The sequence below is a fragment of the Cercospora beticola genome, chromosome 9, assembly GCF_033473495.1.
Source record: "Cercospora beticola chromosome 9, complete sequence".
Classification (NCBI taxonomy): Eukaryota; Fungi; Ascomycota; class Dothideomycetes; order Mycosphaerellales; family Mycosphaerellaceae; genus Cercospora; species Cercospora beticola.
In genome coordinates, this window is record NC_088943.1 from 1,934,314 (window position 1) to 1,951,242 (window position 16,929).

The 16,929-nt window shown below is 52.4% G+C and overlaps 7 protein-coding genes across 7 annotated transcripts; 3 read left to right on the forward strand and 4 right to left on the reverse strand.

The window, feature by feature from the left end:
- Positions 1 to 454: 454 nt before the first annotated feature.
- Positions 455 to 1,870, reverse strand: RHO25_012966 (uncharacterized protein; the record flags this gene model as incomplete). Its single annotated transcript, XM_065603617.1, has 1 exon — positions 455 to 1,870. One exon carries the CDS (start codon positions 1,868 to 1,870, stop codon positions 455 to 457), a length of 1,416 nt encoding a protein of 471 aa, XP_065459689.1.
- A 656-nt stretch (positions 1,871 to 2,526) lies between these two features.
- RHO25_012967 (uncharacterized protein) lies at positions 2,527 to 4,067 on the forward strand (the record flags this gene model as incomplete). Its single annotated transcript, XM_023604247.1, has 2 exons — positions 2,527 to 2,635; positions 2,728 to 4,067. The coding sequence occupies 2 exons, from the start codon at positions 2,527 to 2,529 to the stop codon at positions 4,065 to 4,067; spliced, it is 1,449 nt and encodes a 482-aa protein (XP_023449927.1).
- Positions 4,068 to 4,812: 745 nt separating this feature from the next.
- Positions 4,813 to 5,547, reverse strand: RHO25_012968 (uncharacterized protein; the record flags this gene model as incomplete). Its single annotated transcript, XM_023604248.2, has 1 exon — positions 4,813 to 5,547. The coding sequence occupies one exon, from the start codon at positions 5,545 to 5,547 to the stop codon at positions 4,813 to 4,815; it is 735 nt and encodes a 244-aa protein (XP_023449926.1).
- A 567-nt stretch (positions 5,548 to 6,114) lies between these two features.
- Positions 6,115 to 7,641, reverse strand: RHO25_012969 (uncharacterized protein; the record flags this gene model as incomplete). Its single annotated transcript, XM_023604249.1, has 1 exon — positions 6,115 to 7,641. One exon carries the CDS (start codon positions 7,639 to 7,641, stop codon positions 6,115 to 6,117), a length of 1,527 nt encoding a protein of 508 aa, XP_023450217.1.
- Positions 7,642 to 11,473: 3,832 nt separating this feature from the next.
- On the forward strand, positions 11,474 to 12,360 carry RHO25_012970 (uncharacterized protein; the record flags this gene model as incomplete). Its single annotated transcript, XM_023604250.2, has 4 exons — positions 11,474 to 11,755; positions 11,813 to 11,892; positions 11,945 to 12,231; positions 12,287 to 12,360. 4 exons carry the CDS (start codon positions 11,474 to 11,476, stop codon positions 12,358 to 12,360), a joined length of 723 nt encoding a protein of 240 aa, XP_023450215.1.
- A 616-nt stretch (positions 12,361 to 12,976) lies between these two features.
- Positions 12,977 to 14,455, forward strand: RHO25_012971 (uncharacterized protein; the record flags this gene model as incomplete). The annotated part of the gene is made up of 1 exon (XM_023604251.1): positions 12,977 to 14,455. One exon carries the CDS (start codon positions 12,977 to 12,979, stop codon positions 14,453 to 14,455), a length of 1,479 nt encoding a protein of 492 aa, XP_023450564.1.
- Positions 14,456 to 15,276: 821 nt separating this feature from the next.
- Positions 15,277 to 16,899, reverse strand: RHO25_012972 (uncharacterized protein; the record flags this gene model as incomplete). Its single annotated transcript, XM_023604252.2, has 2 exons — positions 15,277 to 16,611; positions 16,690 to 16,899. 2 exons carry the CDS (start codon positions 16,897 to 16,899, stop codon positions 15,277 to 15,279), a joined length of 1,545 nt encoding a protein of 514 aa, XP_023450460.1.
- Between the last annotated feature and the right edge of the window lie 30 nt (positions 16,900 to 16,929).

Below are 16,929 nucleotides of genomic sequence, written 5' to 3' on the forward strand. Positions count from 1 at the left end.
TGGACGTATATCAACTCCCATACAAGACGTCACGCTGCTCATGCATTTAATGCAAGTGTATGCTCTTCGAGCTCTACTATGCCCTGATCGACTCGGGAAACAACATTCTACTGCAGTTTCAGATTGATCGATGCGTCCCGATACACTGTGAGCAGTCTTCCGATTTCAACTTTGTATAAAATGCTCTGTTAGACGTGCTTATGTCTTATAATGTTGCGTCGTGTATCCTTCGTTCGGACACTCGAAAATCATCACCTAAGCTCGTGATGCGCCGCCGTATGGTCAATTACCTCTCATGGTCTCCTCATTCATTCTGTATGTTAAGAAAACCTTTCGGCACGCGCATTGATCGCTGACGGAAACTTGTGCGTAATCATGCGGTTGAACGCTGGCACAGTGACCTAGCGCTACATTAGGAGAATTTTGCGCTTGCATCCTTCTGTGAAGCAGTAGATTACTTCAATTTCCTCCTCTTAGTTGAGCTTGACGTCTGCTCAGGGCTAGGCGTGATGGAACGTGACGCATTATCGGATATATCGTCCATGACAAGATCTGGGGGCGGCGTGCCGCTGGCCATTGCGTAACCATCAGGTTTTGACGATATTTGCCAGCGATTGATATAATCTCGTTTTGCTCTCCCATCTGCCGCTCTTTTCCTGGCCGAGCGCCGCGGGCTGTGTCCCTGTGAGTTTTCCCGACTCATTCTACTGCCACTGCGTGGTCTAGATTCTCTGCGGCTATGAGTATCTGACGGCCCAGTCAGTGATGGAATATCTCGGCCTAGTTGTGCTAGCTCGCTGGCGGCCTCTTGCAATCTCCCCTGGGCCTCCTCGATTTTAGCTCTGACATGCTGTACCTTTCTCCTGACTAGAGCATCGAAACGGGCGGGACTCGAACGAGGGAATACCAACATATGCTGTGACTCGTCGGTCCGCAAAGCAAACTCCTTCCGTTGAAGATCCTCTTGAAATTCGATCAGGTCATCTCGAGCCTCTAAGTATCGTTCCTCCGCGCTTCTCGCATCTGGTGCATCAATTTCCGATCGCGGGAATGACTCTGCAGGGTTTATGCTGCGCGGACGATCAGGAGAATCTTCTGCCAGCTGCAGTCGTCCAGCAGCAATGAGCAGCTTTTTGACAGCCATGTTCATGAATCGGTCATCGAATCTTCTACGCCTCCCCTCCATACCTTCCAAAATGCGCTCCGCATGCTTGATATCGGTCTCCAAATATGCTCCATCATTTTGATGCCTAGAGAATGCCCTCTCCACCTTAAGCGCTCGCAAATCGTGTTTGCGCTCCTGAGTAAGGTTGTGCATATACATCATGGTACACAAATCAATGCACCAACCATGGCTTAAGCTCCATTGAGCTTCAAAATAGGTATCGAGACACTTCTGCACGTACTCTTGAGTATGTCGGAAGATGAGACACCATAGCTTAAATATGTCACTCTCCAGACCAGAAATTCGTGCCTCAACTTGCGCCGCTGTGGCCTCTTCCTCCGTCTGCTGAGGCGATTCCCGCTGGATCATTTCTTGAGCACGTTCGACGAGTTCGGTGAAATCATAATTCATGTTCTTCCTGGCCAAATTTACATCGCTTTGAGCAAGATCCAAATCTTTTTGACGGTCGTGGAAGCGACCATCGCAGTCCCATTTTTGACGCTTGCAGTCAGCCAACTCAGCTGTCTTTCCGTAGAGTTGATCGAATAGCTCCAGAAAGTAGGGGCCCAGATCATTAGCCGGATGAAAGCTTGTGTTCGATGCAGGAAATTTCCATGGTGCGTTGTCTAGCTGCGTAGAGCTGTCACGGTCAGCGCCGGAGAGCCAGTGGCCCACATTCGCAATAAATCTGCAGAGAGATAACATCTTCGTAACTAGCAATATCTGTGGGTGAAGATGAATAATTGAGGTCGACGGAAAGCATGTAAGACGCGAGAGACTGGAATGCATTTTCAACAAAGATTGCGTTTTACAAAGCGGCCTTTGTCAAACCTGAATCAAAGACATGCTGTGGCCGCTTTCTGCCAGTAGTCCGCACACCACATGGAGACAAGGTATCCATGGTTTGCGAAGCCATTCACGATGGGATCTGACATGGGCGCGATGGCGGTCTGCGATCTGAACGGATTCCCGATTCCTGTACTAAAGGAATTGTGATTATGTTCGTGAGCCGTGAACCTGCGGCCAGAGCCTTTGCCAAGCTTCTGCAGCGGGCGAATTGAGTTGATACCAATGCAGTTGGTGAACGAGGGCTGAGGCGCGAGTGAACGCCAATACGGCTCAGCGCATCCGAGCTGTTCACTCTTGAGATGACCCATCCGGGCAGCAGACCATCTTGGCGCGGCAGACATAATCGCACCAAACCCGGCACGCGTCCTTGCTCTCGACTGATCACCATCTGCAAGGCTGTCGTATCAAAGGCTTCTCATCGACAACGTCTCGTAGCTCTGACGAGCGCTCCCCGAGCAACTGTTGGAAAACAACTCATCGAGTCCCCGCCGACCGGCGCGCCAGTCGATGCGATGTCAACCCAACGAAGCATCCCACCCATTCCTGGCTTGCCATATGATCGCACCTTCTCGAACGATGCTGATCTCGTTGATGAGGTGGCGGATCAGATTGTGCCCATTTGTGCGGAAGACGACGAGCCAACAGCACAGCAGCTAGAGAAACTGGATGAAAAGGTCCTGTTATCCAAGGCTAACATATCTTCGGATCGACAGCGGCAGGGCGTATCATCAAAAAGAGCTATCTGGGAATAGTCACGGGAATCAACAACCAATCCTTTGAGGTCAATATCCTCGAGACACGCGGGGGCAAGGGTTTTGAAGGTCTCCCTGAGGAGGATCGACGATACTATTGGCACATTATGGCCGAAGGCAGCCAGCATATGATGCCGAACGCACTGGCGGATCCGGGCCTGTCCACATCCCTCGACACGGACGACCCACCTGAGACGGTATTTGTGCGCCACAGGAACATGCGCGAGAATGGTATTCTCAACTTGCGGTCCAAGAAGTTTCTGTACTCAGAGTTGGTCAGCCTTGCTCCAGGTTGGCTTACCGAGGAGAGCACTGTCCGCTTGGAAGACAAGCTGAAAAAGTGTTATCCTCTACAGAAAACAAAGTTGATCGAGGCAGCTGGAATATCGCAGTCTGAGGCGGACAATATTCGTGCCATGCCTGCCCCAGGATCTTCCAACTCAATATCGGGTGAAAATTCCGGCGAGGTCGCAGCCCACACGAACACAGGCGTTTCCAATTCTGGTAATGACTCTTGGCCTTCTGACGAGATGCCTTCTGCTCCTCGTGTCTGTCCAGACTTCAACGAAGGCTCATGTAAATCTGCTGGCTCGTGTCCTCATGGTTTGGAGCATCTTTGCAGCGACTGCTATCGCGAGCACCCAAGGTGCGGGGGACGTCTGCCTCTCGGCGTCGAAATAAAGAGAGAGAACGAGGAGAGACGCAACTCTGCACGCGGACTGAGGCCGTCAAAGTCGAACAAGCGTAAGCATTCAGCATCAAGAGCCTATCAAGATTCCAGACTCCATGAAGCCCGCGGCGGCGGCAACGATCAGAGGCCTGACGCGCAACGAGGTCCTCATGGCGATTTGGACAACAACCGCGCACAGCAAGCGGCCTACACGCGAACGAGCAACGGCCGATCGCCAATTCGTGACGACCGCGACGACCGCGACACGCAGCGAACGGCGCACCCTCAAACAGCCAATGGCCGACCATTTCGTGCAAATGAGTCCCGAGGCCGGTCTGAGCGTCGTTCTAGGTCGAGAGATCGTAATTTCGAAGACGATTTTGAAGCGTCATCCTATCGGCAATGGAATGACTCCCGTCGTCAGGATTCGTACCACACGCAGCCGAGAGACTACCACCGTGAGCAGTCCACCAACTACCACCGTCGAGAGTTCTCCTATGCGCAGACGAACTACTCGGATAGGGATCAGCCGGCCTACTCCAGCTATCAAGGCTCAGAATACGTTGAGTCGCACAGGTCCTACGAACAGCAGTCATACGGCAGAGGTGGATATGATCCACGACGCCGGTAGTCGTGTTTCACAAGGATAACTCCCGTGTTCGATCGATTAGCATGCCGGTTGACTTCTGCACGCCTGACAGCATCGGCTGTTGGTCGAAAGAAGCTGTTGAGAACCATGTGGCCCCGGGAGTGCTGTCCGGCAACACCTGTCAACGGGACATGCGAATTCAGCATTGGTTCCTTCCGACTTTCTCTTTGGCGGACCTCTTTCACTTGACGACTTTCCTTCCGGTCAGCCAGCCTCCGCATGCCACCGCACCACCGCACGACGAGCCATGGTAGCGAGCAGCAAATTCCTGAACTTGACACGATGTTGGAAAGTGCGAGATACTGCTGTCGATTGGTGTGTACCTTCTTTGATTCGGATTTCCTTGAGGTTTGAGAGGGGGCATTGCATGGTATCGGTTGCACAGAACGCTGCAGCATTCGAACGATGGCGGAATAATGAGTGGCGATGAGACTGAAAATGCTTTGTATGGCGTTTGCGTTGTTTTGATGAGATACCCCCAAAAGTTGTTGATTTGCGATAGCGTTGCTTTGACAGACATCCGGAGAGATGCAAATACACTCGTTGAAATCAAGAGGCATCTTCTCACTTTCCGATTTCGAAAATTCCTGATAAGAGCTTGCAGATTCTCGTCCAGGATGGTTAACGCCGCGCCAATAGTTGCAATCATCGCATAGGTGGTAACGTCTAGATGTTCCTGGAATGGCTCCTGTGGGCAGATGGGCAGCGGCAGTGTGGTGAGCAGTCCTCAGCCTTCCACAGTGTCCCGAATGCTTTTCAAGCTCAATTCGCCCTTCCTACCCCAGCCTTTTTGCCCGGGAGCAATATTGGGCCGGAAGTCCTCATACATGTGAAACGCTCTCTTACTCAGCTCTTCCTCTTTGCCCTTCCATCCTTCTAGCGCTTCCAGCATCGCCTTTCTGACCTTATTGTAGTTCTCGTCCCCTCCATATTTCTTCTTCAACGTGTCCTCATTCGCTTTCTTTGGCTGATCACCAACCACAGCCGACCCATCTTTCAGCTTGAGATGAAAGCTCATGACGTCGACTTCTTCTAGCTCTACCTGTTCCTTTTTACGCTTCTGCTGCTTAGCAGCTTGTTCGGTGCTGTCAGGCTTGTCAATCTTGCCTATTGAGCGACCCTTCGAAATGGCGGCGAGAGTGCTGATGGCGGAGCCCACGCTGAGACATGTCGACCAGGCAAGCGATGGGTGAAGTGTTTGTGTGATGCAGGCTCCCCAAAGTTCTAGCACGGGAGCGCGGTTGATTATGACAGTTTCATCCTCTGCATCATCTTCGACTTTGGTGTCCAGATTTCCCGACTCCGGCTCGATTTTCGTTTGTTTTGTGGGCGCGTTCTTTGCCTTCTTCGCTGGTGTGGACTTCGTCGTGGAGGCTTTGCGTTTCGTACCAGTAATGGCATTTGGTGAGGCATCTTTACCAGTTTTCGCTGTACCATTCGACTGACTTCTCGTGGTCGGCATCTTGATGGGAATTCGCGATTTCTGGCTTGTTTGCCACTGACAAGCGTGCTGCCTGTGTTCTGGCGTTGGGACGCGACTGTACCCGTGTATCGGACCAGGTTATGGATCTAAGAAGGCGAAGATCTGTTACGAATGTTATGTGAACATCTAGAACATCGTCTGTCTCGGGGCTAATGATAAAGAAGTGTACAACGTTCGTTGGTAAATGGACGCGTTGATGAGGTGATGTCACGAAACAGCTCACAGCTCTCCGCAGATCTCCGCAAGGAACAGCGCCTCGTCCCGCCTGCCTAGCCTCCCTTCCAACACCACCTCACCTCACTCTCTCACTGAAAGCATCTCGGAATCTTGCAGAAGATCAAAGAGCCGGACCTCTATGGGTCTTTGACTACAAAGGAAAATACGAAAACGGATGAAATTTTGCAAAAATGGCATATTTCGCCAATGCAAAGCCTTTCTCTAAATATCACAATCTCCCGAGATATCACTCTATCCAGCAAAAATGTGGCATCACATATCCAGAGTCAAATCGAGACTCCAGAATGCATCGTCGAAAATGGCTCACATCTACTCTTCAGGCTCATCCTTAGCAGTAGGCTGTTGCCACACTTTCTTCTCAGCAGTCGGCTTCACATCGCAAACTTCAGGGATCGAAGGAGAAGCAGCAGAAGGCTCATCACCTTTCACAGCTTCTCGTCTCGGAGCCTTAGACTGCTCGCTAATATCCAGTCCGATTAGCCTGTTCACCAAATCGTCCTCTTTGCTCTCGAACTCTTTGACTCTCTTCTCCATGGCCTCGGCTTCCTGTTTCTTCAAAGCTGCTTGCTTCTCCAATTCTTCTTGCGCTTGCTTGACCGTTTTGGCTTCTGAGCGAATGGTCTCGAACAAGCGCGTGTTACCTTGGAGAAGGCACTTTTGCTCCTTGAGAAGCTCGCGCTTCTTGCGTTCTAGCTGTAAGATCCGTTCTTCCATGAGGGAATGGTCGCGCTCTAGAGTTTCGATTGCAGATTTGTATGTGAGGGATGCAGGGTTTTCATCATTTCCGGCTTCGGTCGCTGCAGTGCAAACAGGCTCATCGTCGCGTTGGGCGGCTTTATCTTCTAGAGTCTTTCCTTCCGCATCGCGTTTGGCTGCTTTGTCAGCGAAAGTGTCTTTCTCTTCATGGCATTTGGCATTGGTAGCAATCAAAGGCTCTTCCGCAGCATCGAGTTTGGCGGGTTTGGCATCGCATGTGGCAGTTGTGTCAGCTGCGACCTCTTTCGTCATATCGCAATCGGCAGTTTCCTCAGCTGGAGTTTCTTCCTTGACGACATCGCATCTGGCTTCTGTATTATCTGAGACCTCGGCCGTCGCATCAGTCCTGGCAGATCTGTCAGTCGGAGTCTCGCATGGCACAGCAGGCGTGCAAGGCTTGTCAGTCAGATCGTCGCTCTGCACCTCGGACCTAGAGGATCGATAGATTTCCTCAAGTTGCTCTGGAATGCTGTCGAGGTTACGATTGAAGCGTGCTATGAGTTCAGTCTCCCAGTCTTCGAGTTTCCTGGGCTGGACACTGGCATCCCTCTTCGCGGTCACTGGTCTCTCAGCCTTGAGACTCTCCTCTTCTTTGAGCTTCTTTTCTTGCTTGAGTCTCTGTTCGTGCCTGAGCTTTGCTTCTTCCCAGAGTCTCTCTTGTTCTTTGAGCTGCTGCTCTTGCCTGTGCTTTTCTTGTTCTCTGATCATCTCTTGCACTTTGAAATGATGCTCATGCCATGTGCTCAGGAGCTCGTACACACCGTTGGGGTCCCCATAGACATAGTTCCGTAAAGTGGATTCACGAAAGCGAATGTAACGCATCTGCTCCGCATTGCGATCGATCTCGCGAGCCGGGAAATTGTGCTTGTCTGTGCTGCGAATGCTCTGTCTCTGGGACCTAGCGATACGGCCTGTTTTGGCACGGGTTAGCTTGGTGGAATTCTCAGGCTTGCTCTCAGTTGGTTGTCTGATTTCTGTCAGCTTCGCTCGGTACCTTACCAAGAATGTGCGGATTCTGCCTTGCTTGACGCGGGTCAGTCTGACGCAGCTACCAGGCTTGCATCCGTCCGGTTGTCTCATGGTTCCTGGAACTCGGGATTTCTACTGGAGGTAGATTACGAAGCCTTTGTCCGAGACCGGCTCAGATGTCAGTTCGAAAAAATCGTCAGTGTCTTCCGAGGTCGCAGGACTGCTCAGCTGATCGAGACTCGAAGTGTGCTGAGAATGGTGAATACGCTTGTGTGTGCCAGTACATATACTTTTTCTGTGAACGGAGTTGACAGGCACGGACAATAGCTTTGTAAACATTGCTCCTTTGTGCTTTTCGGTGTTGTTCCTCTTCTTCCGTACAATGCATCTCAGGCTTGTGGGAACAAAGGAAACTGCTTCAAGGAGGTCAATCGAAGCAAGCGTCCTCGGCCCACTTGCCATAGCTTGTCAGCAGTCTACCGTTAAGAGTCAATTTCATTGTCGCTCTTTCGTTTGCGCGATGCTCGTCGTCGTTACGCTTGTAACATCCGTGCCACCAGACTCTAATTGAGCATCGTCTGGCACCGTCCCTGGTCGGCTCCAAGCAGACAGAGAAGGCAGCAAGTACTTTATAGCTGATCTGAGCCTAGAATCGTGTCGCCAAAAAGAGCGTTCCTCTAGAGGATGTTCATTTTGGGTAATCTCTGTTGTCTTCGGCGAAGACAGAACGCCAAATCGTGGAAGATGTAGTTCATTTGGCTCTGCGGGTATCTCTGGTGCTGCGTTCACGACAACTGGCCGTGGTCCACTTGGTTCGCGAAAACGACCACTCCTCGAGAATATCGAGAGCAATTTGGCGATTAGTGGCAGTATCGCCGGAAGTGAGGCGCAGATGACGCCTAGCAAGATTTCGAGTTGCGCATATATGGTGCACTTCGCCGCTGGTCAGTAATCTGAGAATCAGACCAAACGCGGCAATGCGGATAATCGTACCAGGATTGACGTCCACGCGGCGTCCAGAATTTGATTCGCGGTCACAAACTGGGAGTCGAACAGAACTACAGCTCGCATCACGCTGGCGATACAGGATCTCATACTCTAGTCAGACTTGAGCGTGCGACATGAATGGGAGGGACGCTAACTCACGATGTACTGAGGCTGAACAGCAAGATGATGCCAATGCGCCGACCACGCGATAGTCGGAGCTGCCACAAAGGCGGGATTAGAAGAGCAATCATGCAAAAGCATGTGCAAGTTTCCCAGATCGTCTGCACTTTCCAAAATCTGAGCTTATTAGCACGAGATGGGGACCTCACGACTCGGGACTTACAGAACTGCATCGATGCACTTAGCCGTGGCGTGCAACTCTGGGGTCCACAAGGCTCGTATAGGTATGCATGATACTAAGACGATAACAAACGTGACACAATTGGAGGCCGTAGCCATGATGCCGAGAGACCAGATCAAAATCTCCCCGGTGCGTGTAACTAAGAAGCGAAGCAGTTGAAGCAATATTGATATCTTGGCGGTTGTGTTGGCGATGGTCCAAAGGAGGCATGCGGGAAAGTTCATCTATGAGTGTCAATGGTCGGAACCTAGAGGAATGGGAAGGCTTACTCTTGCGATATTGTTCAAGTTGTATGTGGTCAACGCCACAATATGTCGGCCGTCTCCATAATGTACCTCTACAATCGATGTCAGGCAACTGCCAACTGCGAGACATGGCTTGCCTACGGAAAGCAACGAAGACCACTACCGCCGTCATGAAACCCTGTACTTGTAGTCAGTAAAGCCCTAGTCAACCGAAAAGGTATAGGCTGAACCTACCATGCTTATGACCATAAGCCAATCGTCGAGCCCAGTCCGGTTCGTGATCCATATGCGTGTGTACATGCGTAGAGCGACAACGAGGACGGAGGCACCATAGAAGCTAAACACCACGGCCAGCGCAAGCGGGCCTCTGCTTTCAGTCAGTAACCTCTGTTTCTCATCTTCTGGTACTCCTCGCCACAAGTCCGTCTCTGGCGTATACGCGTGGCGTGACATTGATCAGCCGGCTTCTGGAGGCCTGGCTGAAGCTCCGTGTCATGTCTCTGAGCTTCAGGCTACTGGCTTCGGCCTGTAGCCTTATTTTCACGATCAGGTCGTACGGAATGGCTATGAATCTGAGCTTCACGTCAGGTGCATTCAAAATAGGAGAGGTGTGCGAGACTCGGTAGCTATTAGCTGGTCGCCGAGTCAGTCCATAAGCACTATCCGGCGGTAGCGGAAGGCAGGGACCAGGATGTCGCTGGATTATAAGGTGTGTTTCGAGGTCGTAGACCTGCATGATCGAGGGCCGCATTGTACACTTCTTGCAGGATAGAGGCCCACGCATGAATATTTCTCTCTTGAATAGAGCGGAGCGCTATATATAATAGCTTGAAAGGCGTTGTTCCCTAGCGCATTTCAATGTTGTTCGGTGCAATGCATCGAACAATGGACACTGCTCCAAGGGGGGCGAAGTCCCGTGGAAGAGAGATGTTGCGTGGAAGCAATGTGCTTCCCGTAGTAGTTCATTGCCGACACACATGACAGAATGTTCTGATGGAATAGATAGCGGCGTCTCCACGACCGATGGAAGGTCGCAACACCGCTCCGGCGCGTGATCACCATACAGCAAACTCTCGCGCTTCATTGCGGTCGCAGGCGTGAGAGCCGCACGAGGCACATCAAAACCGGTTCCGCTGTCTTCGCCACGAGCTGCTGCCCAAGCATACTCCGTCTGTCGTATTGCGAGGTCGACCGCCGACAGCATGCAAGCGCAGCTGCGGCAGAACCTCGATGGCAACCACGTGGTCAAAGTTCACCTCAGCCATCCAGGGACCCATCAAGATCTGAAACATCAGAACGTCTTCCGCATGTCTACAAAGCAGAGAATCTCCTCGTCTGTGCGAGAAGTTATCGCGATGGTAGCTGGATATTGTGGTATCCAGTGCGGCATCTGCTTCATTCAACGTGCCGCTTTTTTGCAGTGTGGGAGACCTGCATACTCGATGCTGACATGCCGGCAGTCTCGCGTCCTGCATCTGTGCGCATCAGGAACCAACATCTGATGAACGTCACAGGCAAGGACTTCCTTGCGCAACCGAACCCTTTGATTGCACAAAACCATACCACCTGCAGTCACCATGTTCAAGGCTGGCGCTTCCCCGAGGACACACCCCGGGAAGTACTTGAAGACAGTTTCAGATCATGCTCAGTGACGCAGTGTTCGCATCTTTTGCGCTGAGCACAGCACACATCACCGTTGCGCGACATTTGTGCTCAGGAATCCGTTCGGCCGAGACAGTCTTGGCTTGCCCAGGTCCAAATGTGCTCCTGTCGTTCCCTTGGGCAAAGTCCAGGCTGGAGCTCAACGATATTGTCCACCCGGCTTCCGGCCTGGGTCAAGTGCCTTCCCCGGATTGACCCATGGGACCTCCGCAGCCGGCATACATGCTCGTGCCGATCCATTTGAGACGAACGCCCTCTCGATCTGAAGAACTGCAATATCTGAAATGTGTTCTGCACGATACTGAGCAACCCGCGCTGCTCAAGAAATGATGTGCAAGCGCCCACCAGCAACGAGCGGCATCTTTGTTCGCGCGCCTAATTTCGATCTTTGTCGCCTGTGCTGCCCTTTCCGACCAGGCCCTCAAGGTTAAGGGCCGTAAGTTCAGTGGCCCTGGCCATTCAGTTCGCTGTCTGACAGGGATAGACATGGTAAGGCACATGTCACAGACAGCATCACACCAAGGTATCCTCGCGCGCCCCCGAAGTCAAAGACTTGAGCATAATAACATGGGACTGCCTCCGTGCTCGCTACCAGGCAGCGCCTCCTCTCCTTCGCCAGACGCTGACTACAGCAGACACTCCTTTCGATCAACTGCAGGCTTCCCACTCAGCCACTTCGTATCGCGACATGTTGCGATCATTGGTGCTCGCCACAGCATTGCTGTGTCACTCGTTCACAGTATTTGCATCCGACCATGGACACAAACATCACAAGATCTACCCGCGACATCCTCTTGAGGAGGATCACTGGACGGAGGAGGAGAAGTTGAGGAAGAGGGAAATCTATGCGCGCAATAAGGAAGCTGCAGACAAAAAGGAGTCCACGAACTGGATCGAGCCGGGTTATGAATATCTGGAATACAACAATGAGTGCTTGAAGCACCACAACTACCACCGGAACAATCATATGGTGAGCTGAAGCCATGATCTTTTACGGGAACGCGCCATATTGACTCTTTCCCAACAGTGCTACGACCTAGTCTGGGACGACGCACTAGCCTACACAGCACAACTCGTCGCCGAAAGCTGCGTATACGGTCACAACCTGTACGTTTCGTCAACACCTCTTCCACCAAACATCCTACTAACCTCTCCACAGCGCATACGACTACGGCCAAGCAGGACAGAACATCGCAGCCGGAATCCCAGCCTACAACGTCTCCGGCGTCATCACAGAACTCTGGTACAATGGCGAATATCCTTACTTCACTTACTACTACGGCCAGCCGCAGCCTGACTACACTTATTTTGAACAATGGGCCCACATGACGCAGATTGTTTGGTGTAGTACGACGAATGTTGGGTGTGCGACGCAGTATTGTCCGTATCTGGCGAATGCGGGGAGTGTGGAGGGGTATTACACTGTTTGCAATTATAAGACGCCAGGTGAGTGTGACTTCGTCGACGGAGTTGGAGTGATATGCTGATGTGATTGTTGTAGGAAATGTCGAAGGACAGTATGCGCAGAATGTGTTTCCGCCGCAAGGAGCGCCTGATATTCATTGGGATCAGTGAGCGCTCGAATGATCCTTATGCGCGTGTGCTGGAAGAAGATCCACAAGCGAGTGGAGGAGCGGATGATACGGGGATGGTACGAGTTGAGGAGGAGCTCGCAAAGATCGATGAACAAAGATGGGATCGCGAGATTTGCTGGAGCATCTATGAGGCGCTGGGCTGGTGAAGAGAAGACAAGTGAAGCTTGACAACAATATAGACTCAATACCGACGCTCTCAAAACCCCAAGCGTTGACAACGGCAATCATCAAGGTGTTCCTGCCTAGGTCCATTGTCGCCGCTGCCTATCTACCAAAATGGCACCACCCTCATTGTCGCTTCCGCCCCGCCGCGCCGCTGCCTCACTTGTCCATGGAAAGTGGATCAAGCACACCGCCACCGCCGTTGGTAGCTGCAGCTGCACATGTGCTTGCATCGGCTGCCTGATCACGCCGAAGGTTCTTGCCGAACTTCACATGCCGTCTCACACGACATCTCACGCTGAGTTCGCACTTCGACCATTTTCTCTTCAATCTTGTGCCACTTCCCCTTCCCCTTCGCCATTCACGCTCACACGCACATGACAACGCTCACTCCTGCGCCAATTCACCACCACCCCACGATGCATACCAGAGCCATGACGGCCACGAGCCGGCCGACGTTGACGCCGTCGGAGATTGATGGCGCTTCCTGGGGCACTCTTCCTTCGCAGCCCTTCCGCCACTTCATCGACACTCGTTCTGCTCAGGTTCAATCTCTCCCTCACAGCGACAGCGGCCTGTTCACCAACTACAAGACTCCTTTTGGCGAAGATCACGTCAACGCTCCGCCAACGAAGTTGAACTGCACCACACCGAACTCGAGCCCGCCAGTCGCGCCAGTCGCGTCAGTTCCAGTTCGTCAGAGTACTCACACCGCCGCGCGCAAGGAAACCTCCGTCATCCCAGGAGCCACGGCAGATGATACCATCGATGTCGATTCGCTCACTCCCCAGCCTCAGCACCGCCGCACTTCCACCAAGGGCAAGAAAGCGGCTAGGGGCCGCTCTCTTGGCGAACGCAGCACGAAGCCCATCAAGCAGCTCCGCATGCTTGCTGAGAACGACAACTTGGACGCGGCTCTCAAGCTTGGCTGGTCCGTCGAGCGTCTGACTGAGATCTTCAATCGCAACAAGGCTGCTCGTGGCATTCACACCACCTCCATCATGCAGCCAATCGATGACCCCGAACTTCTCGCTCGAATCGAAGAGAGAAAGCACAACGCCCGAGTCGCCACCCAGCGTCGCACCAACCGCCTCAAGGAGAGAGCTCACAATGGCGACTTCGAGGCAGCGAAGAAGTTGGGCCTCGGCAAGAAGACCATGGACAACCTGTTCCCTCAGCCTGCAGGAGACAGAGATGGAGATCAGGTGAAGCGCGAGCAGGAGTCTCTGTCGCCGACTGAGCCGAGAGACTTCGATGAGGACATACGGCGCAGCATGGAGCATGGACACTTCGATCGGTATTCACGAGCTGGTAGTATGGCAGTGAGTGAGATGGGCAATCGCGCTCTCAAGGTCGAATCCGGCGAGACACCCTTTCTTCCTCCACGCAGTACAGGGCGTGCTGGTGGTGGTCAGCGCACCACTCTTCGCGATTCTTGGGGTAGGCAGACCGACATTCCAGCCTTCCAACCTGGTCCTCCATATCGTGCCCCTACGCCTGTCGTTCCTTCCAACTGGCCAAACCAATACCCAGCCACCATGGCACCGCCAAACGGCCTGCCACCACCACCACTGCCATCGAATGGCTTGCCACCTACCACATATCCAACTCATGCGCACCAACCAGTGATCCAGGATATGGCCCTTCAGTTGGCTCTCGAGCGTCGCGAGCGTTTGTCTGTTCTCGAGTGGGCACACGCACGTGTCGCAGAGACTGATAACAAGATTGTTCAGTACCAGGCCTATCAAGCGCGCCAGAACTCGATCTTTCACAACCACCTCAACGCCGCCGATCGTCGTCAAGTCACCCAGAACGGACAGAGTTCGGGGTCTGCTGCAGCCGACAGAGACTGGACTTTCGTCAATCAGACTGGCCAGGAAGCTTCCGAGGACGAAGTGCACATGGTAGAGTGAAGTCTTCCGCTTTCAACGACTCCCACCCAATCATCCCGCTTGCAGCACTGACAAGCTCCACAATCCCGACTCTTACGATCACGAAGCATCTTGCGAGTTCTCACCACTGCTACGACCCCGGCACTTGAGGGATCTTGACTCTTCCCTTACCCCCAAAACGGAAACGACTTGTAATGATCGAAACGAAACGACACCCGAATCAACGAGCAACGGCTCTCTTCTTGCATCTTTTCCTGGCGCTTGCATCCTTCTTCAGGCATTCTTGGTGCAACGTCAACACGACTTGCCGCACCACCGCGGACAGCAGATATCGGAGACGCTGGACGCTACGATGATCACGAGGTTTTGCGAGAAACATCTTTGGAGCATAAAGTATGGCGTATGGATCTCTTCGACTGGCCTTATGACTTGCAGATGATATCTCAAGGCGCGAAGGCGGAATACTTGTGCCTTTTCACGATGGATTTGGTGCATGCATTGCCTCTAGGTTCGACTGTAGCATGAATGAATGAGATATCTTTATCATGTCCTCTCGTAGTTCCAGCTGATGTTTCGTCATCTGGGTTTCGTTGCCTGACTCCTGCGGTATGATGATTGATGTAGCCGGCCGTCTGCTCGCCCGTCGAGTAAATCTCCTCTCCCGCACTCTTGCCCAACACTGGATTCGCTTCCACCTTTTTCTCGCTTCCAATTACACGAATCGGCCGGAACGAAGCTGTGGGGCTATGTCTGCCTGTGGCGTTCTGAAGTAGACGCTCATAGTATCAACAGAGTCTCCTCCTTCGTTATGCCTATCGTCGTTGCTGAAAGGGCGGCGTCCTTCACACGCCCACCAAGCCCGTCCACCGTTGCAATAGCTGTTCCACTGCGTCTTCGGGCTCGAGGTCCTCTTCTCCTTCTTCTTGTTCCTCTTCGGCTTCCTCTTCCTCGCATTCTACGGGCTCGAGTTCTTCTTCGGCGCCGAGGTCCAGATCCAGGCCATCATCGTCAGCGAGTAGTTCTTCCTCAACTCCAGTATCATTGGCCCATTCCTCTTTCACCAGTGGGGCAGAAAACTGATTCCCAAGATCAACGAGCTCACTCTCTCGCACAGGAGAAATATGAGAGGTCAAGGGTCTGGTATGGGCTTCATATGTTGTGGTTAGCAGATCGAAAGGTTCTCGAGGAGTTCGCGACGGCTGAGGACTAAAATCGGGATAATCCAAATTTTCCTTCGGGCTTGTCCAGATTGCTGGATTGAATGGCTGTGTGTGCCATTCGGTTAGCGCGGGATCTTGGGCCGGCCTTGCGAGACGAGTATCGAAGGGAATACGGCGTAGCTCATGACTTTGAGCTCTGCACGTTTCTGAGAGATGAGAGTCTGTTTCCCTGTTTCGCTGCGATGTTTCGCGGCTCTGAGCAGGATGACGTGGTTTGGATCGCAACTCTCGAGATTTGTGTAACTTGTTGGTCTGCGAAGCAGCTTCATCGTTGAGTTCGCGGATCGCTTCGACGGCTTCGTGGAGATTGAAATTGATGGACTGAGGGTGAAAAGACCGCGTGGTCCGCCATTTCTCGGCTGAAGAGTCGATGCAGATTGCTAAAAAGCTGACTGTTGTGGCGCAACGTTGTAGTGCGGTTGCCAGGCTGTCGCTGGGGTTGGTGATTTCTGTGGGGTCCATCTCGTTGTGAGGAGCGTCGGCGCCAGGCAGAGCTACTGCAATGTTCGCACTTGCTCCTTCAGCTGTCGCTTCAATGTCATCAGTTTCGCGGGCATTTGCGCCAGCTTTCATTTCCAACTCCTCAAACTTCCTTCTCAACTCCTCGTACCTCTCTTCAGCACCATTTTTCGCTTCAATCAAACTCTCGACTTGCAGTTTGTCTAGCGTGAGCTCCACTTGAACTTTCATACTGGCGGCCACTGCCGCTTGAGAAGCTTTGGCACCATATGCGAGCACACTCAGCATAAGCAGGAGTGTACTCTTCAGTTTCTCTAAGTTTGCTCGAAGTACCTCCAATTTGCTGCTTCGTAGAGGCCACTTCAGCTTTTCCGTCATGGACATTGTAAATTTTCCATTTGCTCCAGGTCTCATTGATTTCATCAACGCATCATCGACTTCCTGGAAAGCCTCTCTACATCCATCCAGAACCTCTTCGAGGTCATGGATAGCTTCGTGCTGTGGCCGTCTTAGCACTTGAACCCAGATGTACGCTGCTTGTCGCGATGTCTTTCATGAGCTCGTGGCATGACTTACAGTACAGCTCTTCCCTAAGACATCAGCCTTCAGCTGCTCGTGCGTTCGCTGCAAGACCTTCGCTGTAAGCTTCACATCTCTGGCGATTTTCTTGATATCTTTTTCTGCGCTTTTAACGGACTTGGAGTAGTTGTACAGTGTCGTCGCAAGAGAGAAGCCTGCTTCGGCGACTTGAATTACGCTGGCAGCTGTACCGATGATTTCGGCCATGGTTGTCTAGTCTTTTTGTACTGCCGCGAC